The sequence below is a fragment of the Lepisma saccharinum genome, chromosome 4 (genome assembly GCF_977018435.1).
Source record: "Lepisma saccharinum chromosome 4, izLepSacc3.1, whole genome shotgun sequence".
Lineage (NCBI taxonomy): Eukaryota > Metazoa > Arthropoda > Insecta > Zygentoma > Lepismatidae > Lepisma > Lepisma saccharinum.
In genome coordinates, this window is record NC_139232.1 from 52617036 (window position 1) to 52633112 (window position 16077).

At 38.4% G+C, this 16077-nt stretch overlaps 1 protein-coding gene across 6 annotated transcripts in view; it reads right to left on the reverse strand.

The window, feature by feature from the left end:
- Positions 1 to 15683, reverse strand: part of Myd88 (myeloid differentiation primary response protein MyD88) — a 50838-nt gene extending 35155 nt beyond the window's left edge. The window contains exon 1 of one of the 6 annotated variants that reach the window (XM_083121658.1): positions 15630 to 15683. In XM_083121658.1, coding sequence (XP_082977784.1) covers positions 15630 to 15638 — 9 coding nt within the window. In that variant the 5' untranslated portion in view covers positions 15639 to 15683. Of the gene's footprint in view, positions 1 to 2394; positions 2418 to 15320; positions 15452 to 15481 lie in introns of those variants that run through there. The other 5 variants (XM_083121656.1, XM_083121659.1, XM_083121655.1 and 2 more) reach the window with 5 other exon arrangements.
- Between the last annotated feature and the right edge of the window lie 394 nt (positions 15684 to 16077).

A 16077-nucleotide genomic window follows, 5' to 3' on the forward strand; every position in this document is an offset into this window, starting at 1 on the left:
TTTCAAACCTTCCTCGGTTTTCCATAACTTCTTCCTACATCCCAAAAAAAGGCACGAGTTTCCACTGACTGCACTGCTGGTCAGCATGTCAATACAGAGCAGAAAATAATAAAGAAATGATGTGCCAGGAAGAGAAAGAATGAAGCATCCTAAAAGAAAGAACTAAAGCATACAGTCATTTGTTCTCTCCGTTTGCAGACAAAACGTTGACGTTCTTCTTTGCTGCAGATGCTTTGTCTTCTTTCTACAGCAGTACTACACTATGTGATTGGTGCCTCATCTACCAGAGTCCCAGTCAGGCACGGATACATGGGGAGGGAGATGGGGGTGATCGCCCCTCCAAAATAATAAGACTAGGTTTTGCATACATTATATTTAATCTACATTACATTTCTATCTCAGTATTGTTAGATCTTTTATTTCAATGGCATAAAACATTATGGATGGTAATTTTAGATATTTTGTAAATATTGTAATACCAAATGTCACTTTATTATTATTGTTGTTATTATTTGTTTCTAATTCTGTATTGAGGTCTTCTGGAAATAATCTACATTTCAAATCAACATTAAATAAATAAATAACGACCCTAATGCTTTACGTATATTTTTACATTTCTTGGCTCAACAGGGACGATGTGAATCTAGAGAAAAGGCCCATGTTTCTTCTTTTCCCAACTTTTCGTTGTATCTTTATATTGTTAGGTTTATCACAACAATGGAAAGATATAATCATGATGAAATAAAATAATATACATTGGGCCCAGTATCCATATTTTCACCCTGTGCACGTTATTGTCGATAGACCACAGAGTAGATAAAAAGCTATGTAAATATTGGTTTTCTGTGGGATAATCGTCCCTCCCAAGCGTCATTCTTGGATCTGCCATTGGTTCCAGTACAACTTATTTTCTGAATGCACCACTACCACCAGGTATTTTTATTCACTTACATGGTCATGTCTTCAGCACGGCACTTTCTCGTCCTCTAGATCAGAATCTCCACTACTTCTTTTTAGCTTCCCAATTGTCCTCACGCTGCTTGATAAACACTAATACAAGGTTCGCCCATAAAAGAACAACAACTTTTTTTCAGGAAAGATAACAAGTAATTACCTTCAAATGAGTTTATCACCTTCAAAATAATCACCAGAGGAGGCAATACACTTTGACCAACGTTTGTACAGGTGTTGGAAACACTGTTGATAGTCATTGACAGTAAGTGTTCGCAATATACGCGTAACATTTAATTTGATGTTCGCGACGTCGTCAAATCTTTGCCCTTTCATAGTCATCTTAAGCTTGGGAAAAAGGAAAAAAAATCAGCAGGCGATAAGTCCGGAGAATATGGAGGGTGATTGATCACTGTCACTGAATGCTTAGCAAGGTATTGTTGTACAGACAATGCGGTATGAGGCCGAGCATTATCGTGTAACAGAAACCATTGGCCAGAATCACAGAGGTCCTTTTTAACCTGCTTCATCCTGTTTCTGAGTCGACCAAGCACTTCCTTGTAATACCACTGATTGATTGTTTGATTTTCAGGGACAAATTCATGGTGGATCATTAAACGTCTATCACCTCTCACCAGAGCACGAACTTTCTCCACATTGTCGTCATTCCTTGACTTTGAAGGGCATCCTGATCTTGGTTAATCCTCGACACTTTCACGTCCACCTTTGAAACGATTGTACCAGTCATACACCTGGGTTCTTGAAAATGCTGCATCACCATACACTGCCCGTATCATCTGCAATGTTTCGGTAAATAATTTACCCAATTTTTAACAAAACTTTATGCTGTAATGCTGTTCCATCTTGGTCCACGTATTTTGTACGCCGCCTGCACCTGACACATGCTTGCCCCGATACCAACTGACTGTAAACGGTTGAAACATGCACTGACGGGAAGTTTAGATATAGCTTTTTGCAGTGTTGCCAGAATATGGTTCCTTTTTATTTGCTTTGGTTCTTTTTTTCCTTTTCTTTCTTTCTTCCTTTTTTTTTTTTTTTTTTTTTTGACAGTTAGGTTTCTTTATGGGCGGACCTTGTATTTAGGTCTTCCTCCGTGGACTGAATTTGGGACTTCTTGTACCAAAGGCAAGTGCTATACAGGAGCCCATTTATCAACTTTTACCATTGTACAGTGCTACACACAACCAGCAACACGTTACATGTTGTACATGTACATGTTACATGTTAGAGAGCATACATTCATACCTTATAAAATATGGATTGGGTTCACAATACATTTGACCAGCCTTGCTGTCTGGTTGAAGTATGGGTGTTTAGAAGTAATTTTCAGAAATACCTGAAACGTATAAACATGTATCAACAGAGTTTGCAGATATGAGAGGGTGAAGTCCTACTAAAAATATAGAGCAGAGTAAAACTTACTGTTCTTCGTGCAATATGGTTCTCATTTCACATTGAAAATAACAGTTCTGATTGTACATGTATAATGACTTTCACAAGCTGGAAAGAAGGATGAAGAATACATTTAGAATTCTAGAAATGATTGCTGAATTAAGTTTTGAGAGCATTTCAAAACATAAAGTATTAATTTGTGAGGAATTGTCATGAAAAGTAGATTGTGCAAGTGTCACTCCGCATAAGTTCATGGTCCCCCATGTGTTATTTTCATATGGCATATGGTGTACACACATATAGGAGACCAATAAAAAGTGAAAATACTAAGGCAATAAAATCACACCACCCTAACCTATTCCAAGTATGAATCTTTCCCACCAAAGAATCACAATTGTACAGGTATATGCTTTCCTTCTTGTCTGCGACAACAGTGTGATCCTATGCTTCACGATGGACTGCAATGCTTCGTTGCTGTATGCTTTTTATGAAGTCACCATGTTGTCAGGAGAATTAGAGGGACAGGAAAAGTTTTAATTGGTTGCCAATATGCCAGCAGCGTGCATTCTGCGTATCCACAACACGGGAAGAAAAATGAAGCATTTTTTTTTTCGCCTTCCGCGAACATGAAAATTCGACAATTAACGCTCCGAAGGCATTTCCACTGCAAGAAATACCGATTTCCGCACGAACACGCTACTGCCTGCCTTGTGTCGCCTGCATCATCTGGCCCTCCTGGACGCAGTCCCGAATGATCCCGATTGATTATTGTCTCGGGGGGAAATTATGCGAACAATTTGCAAGTTTCACACAATACTCTAAGAGCACGAGAGTATCCCATTCCACAGATCAACATTTTATTTAAGTTCATTTGCATTTCAGCCTATAAGTTGATGATGATGGGAGATGACTGTTGACCCGACAATATAAATGAATTTTAAAAAAAAAAAAGACATAAGTAAACACAATGCTACTATGGGATTTTAATGAGGCACCCCCCTCCCAGACATTGCAAAGTGATGTGTATGGGTAGGGTTACCAGATCGCTGTAAGGAAAATGTAGGACATGATGTCCCACTGGTCAAAAAAATTAGGGGAGCAAGCAAGAAATCCCAAAACCAAAGTTGGTAAGTCAAAAGTAGCAATGTATTTTGATTAGGTGAGTGTGTCCTCAACCAGTACAATACATGTCTATTGAGTCATTAGCACAACAGAGTTCTAGGGGTGATTTCTGCAAGGTACTGCACAAAATCAGGAGAGCAGCACGGTGATAAGACAACAGAAATGGACAGATACGCAACAGATCCATACCTCTAATAAGCAGAGCTAGGAATTTTAGGTGCTGCACCTTAAATTTTTTTGTGTGAAAATGGGTAAAAAAGTGATTCATCCCTAAAATAAGCACTTATTGAACTCTACTCATGGTGTTTCGGTTGCACCTTTTTGCACCTTTTTCACAATCTCAGAACCTTTTCCACCTTTTTCACAATCTCAGAACCTTTTGCACCTTTTCGCCCTTTTTGCATCTTTATCATTTTTTTTAATACAACTTGCGCACTGTTTAACCCCACCCACATTCGAGACACCGCTTCTTGTTTACCGCACAACAATGAATCGGCTTTCTTCAGTTCTTGGACGTTAATGTAGTAAGCGCTCGGACTTTAAACAGTGCCAACAATGACGCGTTACAATTGCTAGAAGTTGTGCTCTTTTTGTCCTATACTGTATTGTTTACGGATTGTTGTAGGAAAGCTGTTTTGTTTTCGTTTCCTTCTCCCGTCTCAGCGAGCAAGGTAACTGCAGTCTGTGATCGACGCATCAGATTGGCTTGTTCACCATGCCAAAACATAAAGTAAATGTTGGGAAACTGCAGGACATTGTTAAACAGTTTAGCGGTGACAGCATCCTGAGTGATGGATCTGTTCTGAGGTGTGATGTGTGTGATATTTCTATTGCTGTTGATGACAAACACCAATGCACTCGGGTTGTGCAGCATCTACAAAGTGGGAAGCACGTCTGGAATAAAGAACTACGAGATGGTAAAGGTGGGAAGCGACAGTAATTCATTGGTGAGGCGCTTGTATCTTCGAGTTCCAGAAATACAAGGACATTTATAGCGTGTGGAATACCTCTTTCGAAAGTTAACAATCCTGTCATGAAATCATATTTGCGAAAATATACTGGGAAGTCTGTTCCAGATGAGAGCACCTTAAGGAAATCTTTACCTTCAACCTCTTTATGAAGCTAAAATCTTGCAGATCAGGCAAGTAGTAGTTGACCATCCAGTCTATTTCATACTAGATGAAACCACAGATAGGTAAAACAGGTACGTTTCGAACATCTTAGTAGCACCTCTCAATGGGCATCAAGTGAAACCCATGCTTTTAAAAACTTATTTTCTTTGCAAAACAGATAATGCATGTGTAATGCAAAGTTTCAATGATGCATGTTTTGTATTGTGGCCGGAGGGCGTAAAATATGATAGTGTGTGGTTAGTTCTTACAGACCAAGCATCTTACATGTTAGCTGCATTTTCTAATCTGAAGAATATGTATCCTAACTTAAAACATGTGGCCTGCATTGTTCATGCTTTGCATCGAGTTTGTGAAGCTCTTAAAGATGAATATACATATGTGAACGAATTTGTTTCTGGCATTAAGAAAAAAGTGAAAAAGGCTCCTAGAATACAGAAGTACGTAGAAATTACGAAACTTTCATTACCACCCTCTCCCATCCTCACTAAATGGGGTACATGGTTAAAAGCTGCAGTGTTTATTTGCAATCATTTCCATACAATATCGAAATTTTTAGATGCTTTGCCTAGTGATTCCTCAGCTGTAGAAAAAGCCAAAAAACTTGCACTTAAACAGGAATTTCAAGATGAACTCTATATTGTACATGGCTTCTCTTTCCTTACTACTGCAATCACAAAACTGGAGGAGCAGTGTTCTGAAAAGGAAGCACAGTGGGCTGTTTTGATGGATGTGCAACGAGAGCTGCAAGGGGTCGGGAAAGAGAAGTTAGAACAAAGTTTAGCCAAGAAGAACCCTGATGTTCAAAAAGTCACAACCAACAAGGATGTGGATTACTGGTTGAAAACAAAATACGCACCACTTGTGTCTGTTGACGTTGAACGTTCTTTTTCAACTTACAAGTATCTGCTTAGTGACTGCAGATGTAGCCTCACTCAGAAGAACATAGACATTTTGAATGTAATATATTTTAACAGTTTTCTAGATGACTAATTCTAAGCAAGTAAGAAGAAGCATGTTTTCCTTTATGTCGCTTTCTAATGTATCAGAGAATTTTCTTTGCTTAGTTATATTAAATGATTTAAAACCAGTGAATACTCTGTGTTTATCCAGACAAATTGAATCATATATGTATGCACTGCTCACAATAAATTTTACATCTGAAAATTAGCACCTATTTTAGCACCTTTTTTGTACAAAAATTGGCACCTTTTTTGCACCTTTATTGGCAAATTTTTGCACCTAAAATTCCTAGCTCTGCTAATAAGGCATGTGGTCGCCATGAACTGCTATGACAGCTGCACATCTGTTTTGCATGGAACCAATAAGGTTATCAACGACAGCCTGCGGGATATTCACCCATTCCTCCAGAAGGGCCATTTCCAACTGTTGCAGAGTTGTAGGCGGCGCTGGCCGAGCAGCAATGCGTCCCACACATGTTCAATGGGATTCAAGTCTGGGAAGGATGCTGGCCATACCATTCGTTCGATACCCTCATCCCGTAGCATGGCGTCAACCAGACGTGCTCGGTGAGGTCGGGCATTATCGTCCACAAAAATGAAACTATCACCGATATCTGCAGCCATTGGGACAACATGACACCTGAGGATCTCATCCCGGTACTGTAAGGCTGTCAAAGTACCGTTCCGGATAATGTGCAGGGGGGTACGTCAACCAACACTGATCCCTGCCCATACCATTAAGCTGCTACCATACTGAGACACTTCACGCACATGTGCGGGATAATTGCGAGTCCCACGTTCCCTCCAGATGAGAATGCGTCGATTATCTGACTGGAGACTGAAATGCGACTCATCCGAGAAGAGAACTGAACTCCACTCTCCATGTCCCCACTCACGATGTTCCACAGCCCACTGTCTGCGGGCCCTACGGTGTTGGGCATTCAGAGGGACACACACCATTGGTCTTCTTGCATAAAGACCCCTTTCCCGCAGGCGATTTCGTACAGTTTGGCCCGAGAATCTTCGTCCTGTTGCCAAAACAAGGCCGCGTTGCAAGTCAGTTGCAGTTTGGTGCCTATTCCTGCGAGCCGACAATGCTAAGTACCGGTCTTCCCTAACTGTTGTTGACCGTGGGCGACCTTGCCCAGGCCTCCTTCGTACTGTACCTGTCTGTTGAAATCGTGTCCACAACCTGGAAATGACACTGCGTGACACACCAAGGGCTGCAGCCACCTCACGTTGTGTTTGCCCTGCTTCCATCCCCCCAATGGCTCTCCATGCGCTAGATTCCCCTAAATCGTGTTGTTCTGCCATCGTTCCTATTCAACACTACTCAACTGAATCCCACCTGCACTTACGGTCTGCCAGCACCACACAACCGGTGTTCCCAAGTGACCTCGTGATTGCTCCTTATATCACAAATTCTGACATGTGCCTTATGGGGTCACTAGAGAGCTCTTCATGCTGATGATTCATCACAGATGAATTGTACTGGTTGAGGACACACTCACTTCATCAACACACATTGCTACTTTTGACTTTCCAACTTTGGTTTTGGGATTTCTTGCTTGCTCCCCTAATTGTTTTGACCAGTGTAAGTAAACACAATGCTACTATGGGATTCTAATGAGGCACCCCCCTCCCAGACATTGCAAAGTGATGTGTATGGGTAGGGTTACCAGATCGCTGTAAGGAAAATGTAGGACATGATGTCCCAAAATGTAGGACATTAAGTCAAAATGTAGGACACAAAACATTCTCAATAAAGGAAAGAAAGTAGTTGAAAAATGACACTTTTCAGTTTTTAAAAAATGAATTTCTAAAGAATTTTTAAATTAAAAATTTCAAAACTTGCAATCATACTAATCAATGCACCTCTTACTACATGATTTAAGTGGTACTTCTCAGAGGAGACAATTTTTATCAAAATTTCAGGTTTAGTCAAACTATATGTATGTTAGAGTGGACAGTCAAACTCTTTGAAATTATAGGGACCAGTTCCAAATGAACATATTACAGACTTTATGAAAAAATAATTTATCTCGTGAGTCTGTTGCGCTGATGGTAATGAATGTACTCTCTCAACATTTGAATTATGGCCTGTAATGGTAAACAAATATTCAGCAATTACCATAATTTAAAATTGTTCAAGAAATTTCATCTTGGGTAGTTTTTAGTTCAATAACAAGGTGTCTACCAAAATAACATCCAGAATTCTTGACTTTTTCTGGACTTTTTTCTGTTTTTCTTAATGTTTATTTATTCGACCCCTACTTAGGTAAAGTTGGAAATTAGTAATTGAGAAAATAAATATTTATTTAATGAAAACCCCTACCAAAGGGCCAGTTAAGATAAAAATTGAAGCTGGATTTAAGAAGAGAATTAGATGTGCTTTCTCGTATTAATGTATCCTGAACTGTGTTTGGAAGCAAGCGAGGCTTTGGGTTCTGGACTCACAGCCAGTATAATCTTATGTGGGGCTTGTATCAGTTGTCCCTATATGTTTGTGATTATCCCTTTATCCATCTTATCGTAAAACCATTCATTCTCATCTACGGGATTAGCCAAAGAGACAGAAAAATTGAAGTAAAATAAACTAAATCAACCAATCAGTCATTATGATAGCAAGAATTCTTGACCACAAGAGTAATTTATTGCCTTTTCATTGACTTTCTTGACCTACTTGTTGATTTCTTTACTTTTTCTTGACTTCCATGACTTTCTTGACTGGCAGACACCCTGAATAACTTTGTTCTCTATACCCCTCCTTTACAATCAAATTATATTGTATAAGAATGGGCAACACCTTGTTCCATCAGTATAAACCCTAAGGCAAGAAATTCTGCTCAGGCATTGAACAGTGACGTTATCAGAAAGTGGTCTCAAAACTTTGTTCATTAAGTGCTTCCGGTTTCCAGTTTGTTTAATAGCACAACAAACTTCTTTTCTTTTTGAACAATGACTGAATCAAAATAAATTTCACTATTGAATTTGTAAGCGCAGTCCATAGACTTGTAACTTGCATGTTTTTTTTTTTCCTATGTGATGCTCAAAATGTAGGACATTTATGGTATTCCTCCTGGACACCGGACATAAGGCTCAAATGTAGGACATGTCCGGGAAAATCCGGACGTCTAGTAACCCTATATATAGGTGGTATCTTGTGCCCATTTTTTTTTAAGTGTGCTGGGATGAATACCATTCTATGCTGACGTATTTTATTCGTGAATCCTTTATTATCTCCCTTCTACAAAATATTTCTTCAACTGGCAACTCCGAGTCATTCATCCACAAAAACGCGCGGTTCGGAGATGGCACACTTGTTACCATGGGACTATTGCTTTCTCCTTGTCGTGTGAAATTTGCAGCGAGTGTTCTGTTCCTATTATTTGCTTGTTTGTTGGTGCAGTGAAGTGATAAAATAAGAAGGGGAGGGGGAAGAGGAATTGGGAGTTATTGATGACATTCTGGAGATCTTTTATATAATAATTACGAAAAAGTGCAAACAATCCAAAATTTGGATCTCTCTGGCAGCGTTTAAAGTTATATCAGAGATTCCTTAGTTTCCTGGTTAATGTTGTGCACAAAGCAAGCTTTAAATAACTTCTGCTTCCCATAATCTTCAGTTAAAGGGAAGATTAGGAGGTAAACAGGAAGTAGCCATTCTCGGATGTCTAGTGACGAAGTAACTGAATGTGATGTCATATCAGGAACATGACCTTCTATCAGAGCTTGACTGCAAGCAACCTAGTTCTTCCATCTTGCATCTGCGTCAATGTATTTTCCTATTATCTAAGTCAGTGTTTACCTTACTATTGTGTGTTAAGTACTTGAGTACTTTAAATACTAATGTTTATTAATAGTGTTTAGAAGTTATGAACCTTGTTACAAAAATACTAGTTATGTTAATTAACGTTCATTCACTGAATTAATGAGTTATCAAAACATTAATTATTTAATTAATGAGAGTGATAGAATAAAATATAGTCGCTAATGAAGTAATAATTACTCGATGCAGATAGTTTCCTCATTCATTTTTTGGACTTAGTATAGTCCTGTTGCTTTTACAAAGGTCTCAATCGGAGACAGTATGCTAAATAAGCATGAAGCTTAGTAACCTACCTCAACTTATTATTTAGAAGTAAAAAAAGGAATTTAGATTTAGATCAAGTGAATTGGTGAATTGTTACTAGTAGAGTAACCAAGACAATGAATGTAATTTTAGGTGGAAATAAATAACGATGTCATATTGTCATATTTTAGTCATGTCTTATTTACAGGAAAATAGATTAATTGCAAATATACACCGTGTCCCAAAAGTCCGGTAACACTTTTCTTAATTCATTACACAAAACCTGCAAGTGATATAGCTTTCGTTTATATGTCATATGAAAGAGTATCTCAAATGTTTTTTTTTATTTTAATTTTTCAGGCAATGCTCATAGTTCCCACATTCACCGCAGTTGGTGTTGGCGTGTTGTAAACATGGCGACTTCTGGTACAGAGCGTGCTTTCTGTGTGTTGGAGTTCGATAAAAACAGATGTGCAACGGAAGTTTAGGACAAGGTACAAGAAAGAAGCACCAAACAGGAAGTCTATTTATGCCTGGCATAATAAATTTGTGACTACTGGTTGCCTGTGTCCTAACAAAAGGAGTGGCCATCCTACAGTGAGTGAGGAGACCGTTGACCGTGTGAGAGAGTCATTTGTAAGAAGTCCGAAAAAGTCTGTTCGTTGAGCATCCCGCAAGCTACAAATACCACGGACGACAGTTTGGAGAACGCTACGTAAGAGACTGTATATGAAGCCCTATAAATTGCAGCTCTTGCATCAATTGAAACCAAACGATAAACAACAGCGCTATGAGTTTTGTATCAGAGTGCAACGATTCATGGAAGAGGATGAGATCTTTGTGGATTGCATAATCTTTAGTGATGAGGCAACTTTCCACACAAATGGCAGAGTGAACAGACATAACTGTCGAATATGGGGTACCCAGAATCCTCGCGAAATCGTCGAATATGAGCATGATTCACCCAAAGTAAACGTTTTCTGCGCAGTGTCATCATGGAAACTTTACGGACCATTCTTCTTCGCAGAAACCACTGTAAATGGCCATACGTACCTGGATATGTTACAGCAGTGGTTGTTCGCACAAATTCAAGAAGATTCTGACAATTTCCTGTTCCAGCAGGACGGGGCCCCACCGCATTATCATCACGACGTTCATGAATTCCTGAACAATGAGTTACCTCAACGCTGGATAGGGCGAGCAGGGCAAAATGATCAGTGTTTCGACACGTGGCCTCCAAGATCCCCGGATCTAACTCCCTGTGACTTCTTCTTATGGGGATACATAAAAGATAGTGTGTATGTGCCACCTTTACCACAAAATGTAGAAATGTGTTACCGGACTTTTGGGACACGGTGTATTTAAATGATAAGATAGTTTGATTTGATTTGATTTAGTTTATTTTACTTCGCGTTTTGTGCCTCTTGGCTAATTTGCGAAGATGGGGATGAGTGATGAAATGATGAAATTGATGAATGGACATTCACAAACAACCAAGCCCGACCGGGATTCGAACCCGGGACCCTTGGCGTCGCAGCACGATGTGCTAACCACTCGGCCACAGGGTCGGGCAAATGATAAGATAGGATAAGCTTATAATAAGAGTAATATTTCCCCTTGTTTCATTATTTTATTTTATGTGATTAATTAATATGCCTTCATACTTTTAGTATTCATATACATGGTTGAATATGTGAGATAACTTGTCAGTACATTAATGCTTGTTATATGTTTGTAGATTCCCTATTTCTTGCACATAATGGATGGATGCTGACTGACTTTTCCCTTGTCTACTCCTTGGTTTGTGTTTCCCATTTGGATTCTACTCTTCCTTACTCTTGACTAATTGTGGTAGTCTACCAGCAGATCTGAGATACGGCCGGAGGCGCTCTCCAGTCTCCGACCCAAGATGGCTATCCACCCAGCCAAGTCCAGGCTGTCTTCAGGCACTTAGTAGATAGACAAGGATCTTCACTTCAAGATTACGAAGTATCACTAATCTACCCTTCTTTCATTGCAGTTCCCTCCCCTTAACACATAGGTTGGGATATTCTTCATATATCAACTATGATTCTCTATAATAAACCTTGTTATTGTTAATCATTACTTATGCGCCTAATTATGTACAGGTTCTCCTATTTAGTATTAAGACTCTACCTAGATAATAATGCATTCTCTTTCAGCTCTAAGCCCAGACGTCTGAGTTACATAACCCCTAACAGTAGTGGTCGGGGACTTGGCCCGAGTAACCGTTACACAGTACATGTTCCTCGTAAAAAAATAATTTAAAAAATGGTGTAATTCTTTATTCTCAAGCAACAACTTTTCTACGGGATGAATGAAGGTCTATCAAAAGGGTGCAACGATTGATAAATGCTGCTGTGCCGTTCCGAAAAGTGATTCCTGTTATTTGAAAATGATATAAGGATGATAAATTTCTCATTACAAAATTTTGGAAAAAGTAATTTTCTGTATAACATGATGGACTGGGGGGTCTGACCCCTCTAGTGCGCCCAAGTTGCATACCCTAGTCTAAATGTCACCGCATGCCACTGCAATATGCATTCCAGAATAACATCCATTGTTTTTTTTTTCTCGTTGCTTTTCTTTGGTATAATTTAGATGTAAATATCCAGTCCTACAATCAAACAGGTTAGGTAGTCTTTGAGTTCACAGTGCATGTAGAGATTTTTGTGCGGTACATCATGGTTGATTGTTGGAGGCAGTGATAACCTATTAAAATATTTTCTTAACAAACAATTTTCTTTCCGAAATAACGTTTCAATGAAGCCTGTTAGTTTATAAATTGTGAAAATATGTTATCTGGTATGTCTATACACATAACGATTATATTTTTCTTTCCAACTTTTGCTGATAGCTATGTATCACAGTTGCTAGAAAACTTCAATGTTGAAAATCACCATGCTAGCATCCATGACATATTTTTGAAACCACAGTGGAATGATTATGATGCTTCTTCCTTCTTTTTCTTTTCTTAAGGGGTTACACTCAGTCACCAGCCCCCAACAGATGGAAATTCCATTGGTACTAACACAGTGATTAACAATCTAATTACAAATATGGTAAAAAGACAAAAATAGAGAGGCCATTAATTTGCATTAAAATTGTACCTTTCAGATTTTGTTCAGTTGGTTCTTTACGATGTAACAAACGCATTCTTGTAAAAAACAATCTTCTCTCACATAAATTATACAAGTGTAACAAAAGCATTGTTTAACTTGTATGGTTGGAAAGTAAAGTGCATCATCAAGAACAATTGCAGTTATATTTATTTTATTCCTCAAAGTAGGGGAAGGATATTAATTAACATATAATTCTGCTTAGTATGAATATCCACCGGTAACGGTTCCGATCTGAAAAAAGTTATTTGCGTTGAAAAAAAAATACCACGCAAGCATATGCGCTTCCTGTGGAAAAGGTGTTCTCTGTTGACAAGTGACAGTAAGTATTGTGGACTAGTGGAAAATGAATGTAGAAGAAAATCGGAACCTTAGTAGAATGCATTTACGGACTTCATTTTAATGGTAAGGGAACCAAACCTGACCTGCCTAACCACGAAAGCACATAGGTATTGAGCAAAATCTTAAGTAATCCCTAAAACTCCGCAGTATGTGTTAACAGACGTAAATCGAAATCGAACCATGTAAAAAATGCGTAACAGTCTGTTATAGAAAAAACACTTTTCTTCAATTTTACAGGAGAAAGTACTTACGGAACTGAGTTTCTGTAGACTTTTGAAAGGTCGTTGAAGTGTTTTCTCCCTTCCTTCAATTTATTCGACTGGTAAAACATGTATTTTTCGACATTAATATCTCTCCGATGCACAAAAGCTCTTGCCTCCATTACCTTCGACTACGTGATCCAAATGTTCCGTGCATTCAATGACGTAACCCCTTGTCAGTGTTTCCAATGACGCCATTGTTTTCCCGGAACATGACAATTTCAACTATGTTTGCCTAACCTAACAGAACCTAACTTTGTCGTGCATGGTTTGTGGGGCTATTTATGAATGGTTTATAGGGCTTTCCGTAAATGGCGTGTGGGGCTAGGCTATACAAAATCTGTAACACCAAAGTAGGATTTTTTCGGTTAAGAAGGTTGGAAACACTGCATACCCACAGAGGATAGACACCGCTAGTCAAGATTTGCCCGCCATATTGCGTGTAACGGAAGCGAAAAAGCAACGAACAATAAATACTCGTAATGTGAAAAATTACAATTATTTCAATGAAAAAAACAAACTCCCACCTTAAATAATGTTTCGCAATGCATAATAGGGTAACAGTTTCATACATCGGAGACACATTTCTTCAATTTTACACAAGAAACTACGATACTACTTTACTATACTGGAGACACCTATCAATGATTTATTTCGTAATTTTTTACATTGCTAACATACTATTCTGCATTGCGGAACATTTCTTTAGGTGAAATAATAAATTTCAAACGAAAATAATGTCCATTTCTTACATTAACGAGTACTTACTCTTGTTCCTTATTTCCACACACAATATGGCGATATCTTACCCGTTCATTGCACGTTGTGCCAGTGTTTTGTCGATTCGGAGTGTTCATGCAGTGTTGCAACCTTGTTCACCGAAAAATACCTAATTTCTTTTTAAAAAATTAAAACATTTCACGAAATGTTTTTACCAAAAAAAGTTGGAATTTTTTACATAAAGAGTAATTATTAAACCATTGATGTTAGCCCCACAAACCATCCATGGGTAGCCCCAAAACCATTGACGTTAGCCCCACGAACCAACACGGGGACGAGGTATGCCTACTAGGTTAGGTTAGGTTCCATTAGCACTCCTTTCGTTCAATTTAGCATATACGGACAACATCGGTTTTTCTGGATGAAAGAAAATACACGGAATTATTTTAATTTTAACCTTCCATGTCCTGCATTCCACTTCTTTCTTCAAGATTCCGTGTTGAATTACAAATTCCACGGCATCTTCCACACCCGGCAACAACTTCACGACGCATCCTCGACACGTCATCTTGTAGTGATAACATGGCATGCTTTGAAACACTGACTACGGGGTTTACACATTGTGCTCTCGTGCAGAAAGCAAATGGTGGCAGCAGCAACAGCGCATCGGAAATAGTTATTCGTAGAAAACCACATGCATTCGCATTAAAATGGATCAAAACTACATTCCCGAACATCAACAACGCTACAGAAAATGATTTGCGTAAGTACTTTCTCCTGTAAATTTGAAGAAATCCGTCTCCGGTATAGTAAAATGTTACCGAAACAACCACTCAGAATGTGAAAAATTGAGTTTGTTTTCGTGTAAAAAACATAATGGCACCTTCAACTATGTTCCGCAATACACAATTGGTTAGTACGAACCATGCGAAACACAAAATATGCGATTTTAATGTGTCTCCGACCTATGAAACTGGTACCCAAAAGAGGTAAGTAGGAATGTAAAAAATAACGAAATGGACGAGTGAAATGTGTTTTTCCTATAACAAAAAATGCATTCGTAGCATGATGCAGTCGTAATAAAACAAAAGGAACTTGTGCCAAATTTGGCATTGTTCTTGACTTTTTTTGTGAATGACAAGTAAAAATATCGTTCGTAATTTCGAGGTTCAATCACAACATAAATAAATAAATGTACAAATGCATACTTGCCAATAGGTCTTCAGACAATCTTTGAATGGAATAAATACTGTGATACGTGCTCACTTCCTCGAACATCCTACCCATTGCACGAACTTGTCACTTTCTCAAACTACACATACAGGTTAGGAAAGACCCATTACTCATCAAAGAAAACTCTTTCACTTACCTGAAGAAATATCTCTTATTCGTAATATTTTAAGCAAGTTTTGGAACGCATAAACATCTCATGTCATTGTCCAGTTTTTTTTTTATATTTATTTAACTAAATCTACAAAAGAGCTGATAAATACCACACTACTTCCTCCTTTCATCACCTGTTGCATCGTCAACAAATCCAACGCCCCCCAGTGTTGTTCCAGTCAATTGAAATTTCCCTTACGAACGACGAAAAATTCCCTTTCCGAGCTTCAAATTTCCCGTATTGTGGTTCAATATGTTTCCGTTTTATTGAGAGCTATTGATATAACCACTGAACAGTAAAATTAACGAAAATAATTTTCATTACAAACTAGTAATCAACTATAATTTTAATTTTTATTTACTGTTGTTATCATTATTGTATCTTTAGATGATATACCATGTGAGTGAATATCGGGCACTATTGGAGGTTATGAGGATTAGAAACCCCCTTCCCCCCCTTGGACTATAGAAAATGGACTCTATTTATTTCTTTGCAATTTTCTATTCCTGATTGCACTTAAAATTATATTTCAGCAGTCGAACCACCCCGTTTAAAAATGTTATAGGTGTGCACCAGTTTTA